The 12203-nt window shown below is 36.9% G+C and overlaps 1 protein-coding gene across 1 annotated transcript in view; it reads left to right on the forward strand.

Moving 5' to 3' along the window:
* The window catches only part of ERC2 (ELKS/RAB6-interacting/CAST family member 2), an 866181-nt gene that overhangs the window by 523065 nt on the left and 330913 nt on the right, over positions 1-12203 (forward strand). Inside the window, 1 exon segment of the mRNA XM_064275182.1 lies at positions 1116-1256. Coding sequence (XP_064131252.1) covers positions 1116-1256 — 141 coding nt within the window.

Raw genomic sequence — 12203 nt, forward strand, 5'->3', positions numbered from 1 at the left:
CATCTCCCTTTGATAGACAAGTGATCATTGACAAGACACTTAACTCACCTGAGCCTCACTTTCCTTACCTGGGAAATGGGCAAGACTAACCTGTCCCTCAGAGGGTCGTTAGGAGGACCTTGCTAGGTGACAGTGGTGGTGGTTATCTTCATCATGATCATTCCAGTGCCCATGAAGCAGCCTAGGCACAAAGTGTTATGTAGCATCATTTACTGAGAGACCAGTGTGTGTTTGCTGTCATCCTAGGTTCTGTAGATGGATATAAAGGAAATGCACAATGCCTGATTTTGGGTGGATCTTGATCACTTTACTTGCCTGGTTAGATATTGCTAACCATTTCATACTCATTCATGAACATTGCCCTCCTAAGTGACAAAGTTGTGTTCAGTAAAACAGACAAGTGTTTATTTCTTTAGTTTTGGGAATTCAGACTATACAGGGAAGCTCATGGTTTACGGACATGATGGATGAGTGGAATATTTTAGGTAACCCCATTCCTGAGTTGGGGAGATTCATTATGTTGGCTGAATTTGGATTTGTGAAGGACTAATTTTTTTAGAACATAAAGTCTACTTTAATTTTTAAAATAATTTTATCTTAGATCCTCCAGAGGATGTTTCAGAAACCATTGGTCATTTTTCTGTTAAAGGAAAGAAATGGAATATGATTAAAAAAATTCAAAAGAATTCCTCTTTTATACTTGCTTTTTTTTTTTTTTTTTTGCGTTTTGAGAGAAAGCAGTACAGTCGGTATTTTTGTTCATATTTGTCTTAGAGTCTGTGTGACCTGACAGCAATAAATGTAAGCGGAAGGCTCAGGGTGTGTGTTTTGCCATGACATATAAAGACCACCTTGGGACTGACATCATTAGCATGACTTTGAGACATGAAGCATGCATTTACTGACCACACCATTGGGCCACATTTAATTCTGCTGCAGTTAGGCCCTGCTTGGTTCTGTAAACTGGCCAACTTTAATTGCCTGGCCAGAGCTGACTATTGTCACCTTAGTAAGACTCTGTTTACCCTTTCTGTCTAATGTACACTTTATTGTTAGTAGAGAATCAATGTATTCAAATTGCAGTGCTTTACTTACGAGCCTTCTTTTCCTTTCAGTCTAGTTTAATTGACCTCAAAGAACATGCATCTTCATTAGCCTCAGCAGGGCTGAAAAGGGACTCCAAATTAAAGTCTCTAGAAATAGCCATTGAACAAAAGAAAGAGGAATGTAGCAAATTGGAAGCACAGTTAAAAAAGGTAAGTGAAGTCTGAGTCAAAAAAAAATGTTGATTTTAAAATGAATTTCTAAAATGAGAAAGGAAGAGACATTTGTCAGAAGAAACAAACTGCTTATCTTTTGCTGTCTGCTGATAAAGGAATTAAACCCTCTTAACTTTCTTCCTGAGAAGTCTGCATCCAATCTGTCTGTGAACCTGAAAAATTATCTTAGGTTTCCTGTCTTTTTCAAGAAAACTTGAAAAATAGATGAAAATAATGTAGTGGAAGTGAAACCATGAAAACCAGCCGCTCCTCTCTGGGCAAATCTCAACTATCCAAAAAGATGAATGCAAATGTTTGCAACAAACCAAACAATCAAGGGAGGCCCATTAGACATTGATAAAAGTTTGCTCCTTTCAGAGAAGTAGGTCTGATTCTTTTGTATGGGAACTTTGCAGAGTTTTTTCCTGACAATTCCTAGAAGTTCACCAAAACAAGTCAAGATCTTAGCCTACCTGTGGGATGACTGCTTATACTTGACCAAAAATGGCCTTGATGTCTAAGAAAGCTTGTTCGTGTAGAAGGCTCTGGAAAAGAAAGCATTCTCACATTGTAGCATTAACATGTTTTCTCTGACCTGGGCATTTTTGTGGAGTACCTTTCCAGTCATGCATTGTTCCTTTCACTTTTTCCCTGTGTTGTTTGGTACGTCTGCACTCACTGTTCACATAAAACTCATAGCATTATGAGTTTCAGTGTTTTGTTTCTCTTTGGCAGTTTACAAACTCATTCAAAAGAAATGATAAGAATCTAAAATATCAAATAAAGTGTCTAATAAAATTTGTGTATAATTCATAGCACACTGAAATGGGAATATATTTGTTAGAGTTATGAAAATATATGACATGGATGATCAGGGATATGAAAGAAACATGCACCTGTGGAGAAATTATTCTGGGTATTTTAAAATTTCATACAACGTGTTGTGTGATGGTGTTTATCACTGAAATGTGACTATGCTGTGCTCATTTTACCAGGGAATTTTAAGAACTTCTCATGAGAAGTTTCATAGTAGTGAAGTCTACTTGTTAATACAGATAGATGGATCAAGTTCCTTTATAACAAAACAGCAAGAGAATTTCTGTATTGCGAAATCTATTTCCCAAACCACTAAACATCTCACTTATTTCAAGCAATATTTAGTTGAATAGGAGTCTTAAACAATAAAAGGATTTAAACTGCCTATTTGAGGCTGTTTTAATGGAGATCGACTTGGCTACGTGTGCACTGGGTGTGTGATACACATTCTTGACACATACGTGACTGTGTTCTGCAATATGTTATACGTGCATATGCGTTTCAAGAAACCAGCCTTGAAAGGTACTTTTTATTTTAATATACAGTTCTCTGATCATAAAGCAAGCTTTAAGATCACTGCAAAAGAGAGAAATTCATTGCACCTAGTGAATCTTACCTGAGTCTTACCTGAGTCACAGTGTGCTGAATCTGGAGGGCAGAGGGCTTCGAATAGGATTGGGCTTGAAGGACGCCCTCCATCAACCCTGAGGAGCCTTTATGGAGACCAGGGCACCACATTTATTATTTTTGCAGATATATACCAAACACATGCCTGCTTAGTGTCGGTCATCTACGGAATTTGAAATCCTCTGGTAATTAGAAGGAAGAGGTTCGCATATTCATGCTTATCATTGGCATGTATATGACTTAACTAGTTTAACAAATCAGCATCTATACAATTCAATTTTAGTTTCCTTCAACATAGCTGTGGCTCACCTGAGAGATCACATAGAGCGTGTAGTTTCCTCAGACACTCAGGTAGATGCCAGGTACCTAAATTCACATACCGAATCCTGTAAACATTTTAGCATTATTCCTAACAGCATTTTAATATTCCAGCACTCCATCAGAATTAAACTAACAAGTAATTGGGTGCTGTAAAGAAGCCATTTAACTTATGAAAAGTTAACTTTGTTTTTAAGTTTATAAATAATCTTTGTTTATACTGTCACCTAAATGCATACTACAGTGAGATTAAGTAGGGTAATTATAATTTAAATGTTTTTATACGTAACCTTGCAAATGCCATTTTGTTGTTTTTGGCTCAGTATCATCAACTAAATTCAAAAGTTTAAAATAATTTTTTTCCAGTAGTCTTTAATTTTTGCTAATAAATAGTTCTGTAAAAACCTCAAGTACCCATCACCTTAAAAAAATTGGGATCTACATGAAATATTTGAAATTCTAAGCCAACAGTATATGAATGTACATATAAACACATCATTTATGCTGGAAAAATAAGCAGTTATAAAAGTGTAGGGAGTATCTGGGTCTCCTTTTAAATAAAAGGGTATGCTAGTTATGAGTAAAATATAAAAGTTTGCTAAATGAAAGCTGAAAACATAATAGTTTTATTATGCCATAAATACAACATGAATTCCCAATGGAAATTTGCTCAAGATTTGTGAGCATCCAGGTATTTTCACCAAAAAATCTACACCACATCCTGTGTCTAGTGGAATAGAACCCTTGTCTGTCAGTGACGATGGAACCCAAATGGTGACTTAAATTTATTTTCCTGTTATAAACAATGTTTGACATTGGCAAAGTGAGTTTTTACATAAAAGTTTGTGGAGAATATTCACATCAGAGTCACTTTTAATTCTTTATTATATCATGTAAAGACATGTCCAGTTACTTGTGATAGGAAATATAGGCACATTCCCTTCCCCCTATTTAAAATGATGCAATCCAGTGTTTATGTGTGAGGAAATCTCTGCGATCATAGTGAGGCTAATAAAATGATACTAACCAGAAAACACAACTACTAGTATATAAATGTACATTCATTCATCAATGATAACTAGACACCTAGGGGTTGAGATTGAGAGAACCTGCTTAGTGATCTGTGGATCATTTTGTCTTTCAAAAAAGTATTTGGTGATCCAGATTTAGAGGTAAATTTATCCTATATAATTAGAAATCAACTAAGAAGCAACTGTCATTCAAAATGTTATGATTTAAGCTATTTGGTCATTTTCCGGTTAATATCAGTTTTTTAAATCATGATAAAATTACCGTTTATTTCAGTAAAGTTTGGAGAACAAGAAATTCAGGCTGTGCAAAGGCTTCCGTGTCTCCACTTAAAGCAGGGCAAAGGTTCCTACAGTAGTTCCTCTTCTACACCTTGACATTGAACCCCAAATTAATGGTGAGAGCATTTAAGAAGTAGACATTGAGAGTACAATTTAAAATCGTGTTTAGTACTTTTAAATCCACAAACATTTCAATCTTCTACACAGAATAGGCAGGGGAACATTATAGATTTTAAAGTACTTGGAACATAATAGGAAAGTCTTCAAGAATTATACTTTTTGTTAATTTTGGACTAACAGTCAAAACTGGTGGTGGCCAATGGATAATCCTGTATTTTGGTTCCCTTTAATCTTCCTACTGACTTAAAATTTTTCTTCTCCAATTTACTGTTAATCCTGTAATGTCTTGCTTACTGCTATTTTGCTATTGCTAACCTGCTGTTTGCTGGTCTTTATTGCTCTAAAGTTAGACTGAATAGAAAATTCAAGGTTGTGTTAATGTAAAAGAAGGGCTATAAATTCAGTGATAAGATTTAATTAATCTTTTATTATTACCATCTTTGAAGTTCAGGTAATAAATTGCAGGCTTGGCCAAAAGTACTTCTTCTGATTCATTGCTAGGAGCCAGCACTTCATGTATCATCAAAAGTGGACAGCTTTCTTTATTTCATGGGTTATTTAACTTGAGAAAGGGAAAGTAACACAAACCTTAAATTTCTTATTCCAGCTATTCTTTTTTAGGAGCCAGAGTCAACATTTGTATTTCCCTAGAGCCTCTCACTTTCACCGTGGAATGTTTAGAAACTGAATTTTCTTCTTTTTTAACAACCAGTTTTGTCTGTGCGAATGCACTGGATTTGTTGAGCTAATGCTGTTTTTCTGGATCTTTCCTTCTTTCCCTGTCTGTGCTTCAATGCCTCCCCAACTTTGCAATGTAGCAAGCTGAGCAGTTGTTCAATCAGACGTACAACCCAGTAAGTCATTTCTGAAAGTTCCCGCTGTAACATATGAAAGCATGAGGATCCACTGACCACGTGTCACCGTGTGCCATCCTGGGGAGGTTTCGAAAAATATTTGAGACTCTTCCTGTTTTCATTCTATCGAAAGAAATGACCCGTGCAGAGGCCACTGCCATTTCTTTTGAATGTAAATTTTAAAAATTAACTCAAGGAAATATTGCCAGCTCTGATACCACCTCCTTCTTAACTTCAACTCTCAGGCTATAGAAGCAGGGCAGGGATCCTACAGATACAGGCTTATCAGTGCCTAAATGACAAAGAATTCTACCTACCTTGTAGTCAAATGAGAGAAGTTAAAGTTTAGAGTTTAAAATAGTGCTGTGCTCTTTGTAGATTTTCTAAGAGTTAAAAACATGTCATTCAGCTAAGAACAGCCCCCAATCTAGCCTGCTGGTAACAGATAAGAACAATCTGATGATACTAAAACAGGGAACTAGTAAAAATATTTGTAAAATGGCCCAGATGCCACCACTGAGTTTTTTTGTTTTTTTTTTCTAGTGTGCATTTATAATAAGCAGTTTACTTGTTTTTATTTTTTACTTTATTGAAGGACCATTATGTTTTGTCAACTCGAGTGGCTGGCTGGGAGGAACATGACATGAAGGTGGCCAGAATTTGTCATTTGGCAGATGTGATCCGTGCTATCATGCCTTCCAATCACCTCCTATTTATAAATTCCCACGGTAGGAAAAAGGAATGGCGTGAATAAAGGGAATGAGTCAGCCGCCAACTTTTTACTTGTTAAGCCGCTGGTCAGGGATACCAGGGTACCTGTGTAATTAGGCTCAAGCCCTCCCCCCAGTCTTTAAAATAGTTGTATTTTTGCAAACAGAGTTCCTCCAGTCCTGTTGGAGCATCCTTATTAACCTCTTTTCCCAACATTGGATTTCAGAGCAGCAAAAAGATTCTAAATTACCTTTCCCTTTCGAATGAAAATGTTAATAATCTGACTCAAAACGGTGGAGAGATGAAGAAAGACAAATAAGATTGGAATATCTTCAAGCCTGAAAATCAACCCTGGGAAGAATCAGTGGTTTCTTTAGATCTTTTTAGAAAGGTGTAAATTAATCTCACTGAAATTATTTTATTCTTGTTGTTGAAGGATGGGAAGAAAACCTAAGTCTGTCAGGCTGTAAGTATGTGCAGGACAGATGGGGAGAGCTTGGCTCCCACAGCCACAAAGACTGACCAAGCAGGAGATAGGAGCTCACCATCCCTGTCAGGATAGGTAGGGCCAAAGAAATAACGTCTGTTAACTTTTGCACCATTTCCCGAAATATTGCTGACACGGGACCTGTCAGACTTTTTCTTGTAAAAAAATGCAAGAGCAGCCTTTCAGTCCATCAGGTGACTAATTCTCCCCCAGTTAATTAAGCTAACCCATTGTTTTGGCATCCTGGGAATATAGCCAAACTCTCGTTATTTTAACTCCCCGTGTCTGCAGGGTCCAATTCTTTTTGACCTGATAGAGATGCAACATGATGAATTTTCTGTCCTTAATAGTTTTTTAACAAGTGTCTATGTTTTTCCTGGTTGTAAAAATAATGTACGGTCACAGAAGAGAATTTGCAGAAGTATGGAAGGATGTAGGAGAAAAAAAAAAAATAAATAACAGGGCTTCTCACTGCACAGAGATCATGGCTAAGAGCAGTGGGGGGTTGCCTATGCAGACACCTTGCTGTTGTACTCCCTCCCTTTCGCCCTCCTTCATTCCTTCTCTTCTTTCTTCCTTTTTTTCCTCCTTCTCTTTCCCTTTCCTTCTTTCTCTTTTTTCTATTTTCCTTCTTATCTCACTCCCTATTTCATTTCACCAAATTTTGTCCAAGTATTTACTCAGTTTTATATCCTATTTTTACAGCATTTAATTAAACATTCCTTAAGTCATTAAATATTTTGCCAGACCACTGTTTTAGTGGTTATAAAATATTCTCCTGTATTTACTTATTCCCCTAATTAAGTAGGCACTTCTTCTCTCTCTTTCTTTTTTTTCTTTAACCAGTATAAATAATGCTCTGAAGAATATCTTTCTATATTTTCACACATTCCTATCTCTTTACATATAATTAATGGGCCACAGATTTTAAAGAGTTCCCCATGGTTCCTTCTATGTTGCATTTCAGAGAGGTTCCTCCAGTGCAGGCTTCTTCCTGGTCTTCCAGGTGGCCTTTCTGCTGTCCCTGGACAACACTGAGAGCCAGCATTTTTCATAGCTTGGACAAGTGGATAGGCAGACTTTTTCTCCTTTTAATTTTGCTTTCTTTACTGGTTGAGGCTTTTAATATGTTTATTAGCCATTTGTATTTTTTCTTCTGTAAATTTTTTTAAGTCATTTCAGCAGCAGTTTTTGAGTTTGTTGTTTTGATTATTGATTTCTATGAGTTACGCTTTACATGGGACCTTCGTCAGATTCGTGACAGTTTTATTTAACTTTATATTTTTTGTGTCTAGAACGGTTATTAGGGATTTCCTTTTTTTTTTTTTTCTTAGAAGTCATCGTCTGGTTTCAGGAATAGACACTCACCTGTATTTAGACTTTTTTTTTTTTTTTTTTAATGATGTTACTTTTTTATCTCAATTTAACCCCTTTATCCACCTGCTGTTTATTTTGAAGTGTGTTGTGAGGCATCGTTTTACTTACATTTTTCTAAATGATCGACTAATTGTCCCAGCACCATTTAGCAAAGAATTCTCTCTTTATCCACTGATTTCGATGCTGTTTATTGTATACTATTGTATGCTATGTTTTAGTTTCTGGGCTTCTCTTCAGTTCCATCAATGTCTGTTGCTTTTGGTTCAGAGTTTTAATTATTGTAGCTTTATAGTATTTTTAAAAACATCTAATGAAACAAAGTCCACCCCAATTCTTTCTGCTTTTGCTTTTGTCTTGTTTTGTGTTAATGTTCTTACTTTTAATTTTGTGTCATTCTTAAGTGAACTTCAGGATCGTTTTGTTAATTAAAAAGTACCACTGTGGGTGACTTTAATTAGAATTATATTCAACCTCTAAAATAATTTTAGGATTGATAGTTTTTCAATTTTATTTTTTCCATTCATAAGCTTGATACTCCTATTATTTATTTCAGTGATTTTTACTATAAAATTTTGATGTTCCTAGTATCCCTCCCCCTCCCCGAAAAAAAAAGAAAAAAAAAAAACGTTGCCCTTGAGTTGATTCCAACTCATAGTGCAGAGTAGAACTGCCACATGGGTTTCCAAGGCTGTAAATATTTATGGAAGCAGACTGCCTCATCTTTCTCCAATGTAGTGGCTGGTGGGTTTGAACCACTGACCTTTCGGTTAGCAGCCTTCGAGTGTTCTTAACCACTGTGCCACCAGGGCTCCTTTTTCTTACTGTACCAAAAAAATCAAACCCATTACCATCAAGTCGATTTTGACTCATAGACCCTATAGGACAGAGTAGAACTGCTCCATACGGTTTCCAAGGAGCAGCTGGTGGATTCGAACTGCTGACTTTTTAGTTAGCAGCCGAGTTTTTAACCAGTGCACCACCAGGGATCCTTTTCCTATGAAGGACCCTGATATTTCTTCTTAAGGACAGTCCTACATAGTTCCATCTATATAATTTGCAAGTTACTGTTATGGATGATATATTTCTCTTTTTATTTTCTAACCAGTGATTGGTACCTAGGAAGTTCCTTTCATTTTTGTGTGTTTATTTTACATCCGGTCACCTACATATTTTTAGTTAATTATAACTTAGTTTTTTGCTAAAATAATTTTACAGTCAATCTCACATGCATCGAACGAAACTAAATCAGAGTAAATAAAGATTAAACTTTGAAGTCCTTCTGGGAGTTTTTTGTTTTGTTTTGTTTTCTGTTTTTCTTTTTCCCCCTAGAGTAGAAATAAACTAGTTGCTTTTACTTTTTTTTTTTCCACTTTCACTGCGTTGTAGTAAGTGATACTGTAGTGCCATTTCTTAAGGATCTGAAATATTTCCTTGGCATCCTTATTACTTCTTATAGTAATCACCTTCCCTAAATTTAGTGCCTCTTATAATGTCATTGCTGCAATGCCAGTGACTTTTTTGGAGGCACTGGGACAACCTTGCTACTGGCCAGGGGACACGTGAGACCCATCTGATGTCCCCCCCCCACACACACATTAGACCCTCCCCTGCCTGCTCGCTGCCCCTTGCAATCTCATCTTGTCTGCAAAAGCATCTTCTGCAGGGCTCACATTTTATGTAAGGGTTTACAGGAAAAGGACCAAGGGTTTTTCCACTCCAGAGAGGAAAAAAAACCTTGTTAATGTTCAGTGAAGTCTTCCTGATTTATATGTCATTATACGACTGTGACGGCGACGGCTTATAGGGCTGTTCAGTCCAGGGACTTTGTGGCCTGACTTATAAATGTTTACACAGCCATTGTCTAGGTACAGCAGGGCTTTTTCCCCCTAATATGGTAAAGCCAATTTCTGAAAATCAAATTATTTGATTCACTCTCAGGCCAGTCATCCCAGTACAGGAAAGTGAAAAATTGCAATTATTTAAGAGATAATATAGGGGCTACACCTACAACATGTGCTGTACATGTGCACACACATACACACTGGGGAGGATACACCTACTGTATGTGCTGTACACATATGCACACATACACACTGTGGGGGATATACCTATCACGTGTGCTGTACACGTGTGCACACATACACACTGGGGGATATACCTACCGTGTGTACCGTACACGTGTGCTCACATACACTGGGGGTACACCTACCGTGTGTGCTGTACAAGTGTGCACACATACACTGGGGGTACACCTCCTGTGTGTGCTGTACACACATACACATGCACACATGGCTCCACCCTCCATCTAGGCTGCAGTACCTAAGGACCTCTAATGACATCTGAAATCACATGTCCTGTTTCAGAACATCCAGATAATTACCTCAGTCCTCTACATTGCTAATTTTAGGGAATTTTATGTTTAAAAGGAATTACATTAATAATTACATTTTTGTTTGAAGGGTCTCAAAAAGCATTAACATGCAGTTGGGTTTTTTTTTGTGCGTATGACATAAAGCTTATTTTGAATATTTATATTTATACATATCCTATTTGTTCCATCTAGGAACAGAAATTTATTTTTGATATAGCTGGTATAATAAAATGCAAATTGTGAATTCTCTACATATAATTAGCTTAAATTGTGAGAGAATAATTTACTTTAGAACTAGGAAGTGTAAGATTTAAAGATACATCATTATCAATTTCCAAATGTAATATGTAAGATCAGTTGTTATAAAAAATAAAACCATTGCTGTCGAATCAGTTTTGACTCATAGCGACCACATAGGACAGGGTAGAACTGCTCCATAGGGTTTCAAACTGCCCAGCTTTTGGTTAGCAGCCTGAACTCTTATCCACCGTCGCACCAGGGCTCCATCAGCTATTATGTAGTTGTTGTTAGGTGCTGTCGAGTTAGTTCCAACACATAGCAACCCTATGCACAACAGAATGAAACACTGCCTAGTCCTGCACCATCCTTACAATCGTCATTATGCTTGAGTTCATTTTTGCAGCCTCTGTGTCAATCCACTTTGTTGAGGGTCTTCCTCTTTTCTGCTGACCCTGTACTTTGCCAAGCGTGATGTCCTTCTCCAGGGACTGATTCCTCCTGACGTGTCCAAAGTATGTAAGATGCAATCTCATCATCTTTGCTTCTAAGGAGCTTTCTGGTTGTACTTCTTCCAAGACAGATTTGTTCATTCTTTTGGCTGTCCGTGGTATATTCAATATTCTTTGCCAACACCACAGTTCAAAGGCGTCAGTTCTTCTTCGGTCTTCCTTATTCATTGTCCAGCACTCACAGGCATATGACGTGACTGAAAATACCATGGCTTGGGTCAGGGGCACCTTAGCCGTCAAGGTGACGTCTTTGCTTTTCAACACTTTAAAGAGGTCCTTTGCAGCAGATTGAAGCAATGCAATGCATTCTTTGATTTCTTGACTGCTGCTTCCATGGGTGTTGATTGTGGATCCAAGTAAAATGAAATAACTCAGGTTGTTTATGACTCTTCCTCCAATCCTGATGCCCCCTTCTTCTTCATATAGTCTAGCTTCTCAGCTGTTATATTTGGTATTAATTCACTGAATTGAAGATGAAATTTAAATTTTATATGTTACAGCTCTATAATCACTCTTAAAAGCCTTATCTCATAAAGTAATATTTTGTTCATAACTCAGAATTATGTGACGATTGGAACTGCTTTTAGAAGATTGAAATCATGTGTAATTTTTAAAAATCACCCCTGTACCCTGTTCTGCTGTTAAGATATGAGAGGAATGCTGAAGCACCATCAACAGACAGTAAACGCCAAACTCTGCAATGGAGAGTCAGGTTTTCCCAGCGCATTCATTTAGCAAACTATTGCTAAAACCCACCGGCAGCAGAAAAGAAAAATTATCAGATTTTATTCATTAGCATTCTGCTTATACTTTATGGTCATGACAGATCATTTGTTTATTTTGAGGGAAATGCGCTTTTATTAAAATTGTTAGGGCCTGTTTCAAAGAGCGAATGTTATGTAATCCTGTAATCGAATTTTGCCTGCCTTGTTTTGCAGCAGGTTTCTGGACCAAAGTGAATGCTTTCCTTTCCTGGTACCTGGAATGGTGGACTAGTATTTTACTGAAAATAATCAATGACTAAACTTGCCATGGAAAGTTTAAATAAACTCATAATTTGTGCTTTTGATACCTTTCGACCCCTGCTCTGGCCTTAGCTCCTCATTGCTTTCTTATTTGATTTAGAAATAGCATTGCTATAAAATTTTCCCTTAGTTCCTGCAAGAGTTTGAAATCTTTTTCATTAAAATACCTACTAGGTACT

The sequence above is a fragment of the Loxodonta africana genome, chromosome 22, assembly GCF_030014295.1.
Source record: "Loxodonta africana isolate mLoxAfr1 chromosome 22, mLoxAfr1.hap2, whole genome shotgun sequence".
Classification (NCBI taxonomy): domain Eukaryota; kingdom Metazoa; phylum Chordata; class Mammalia; order Proboscidea; family Elephantidae; genus Loxodonta; species Loxodonta africana.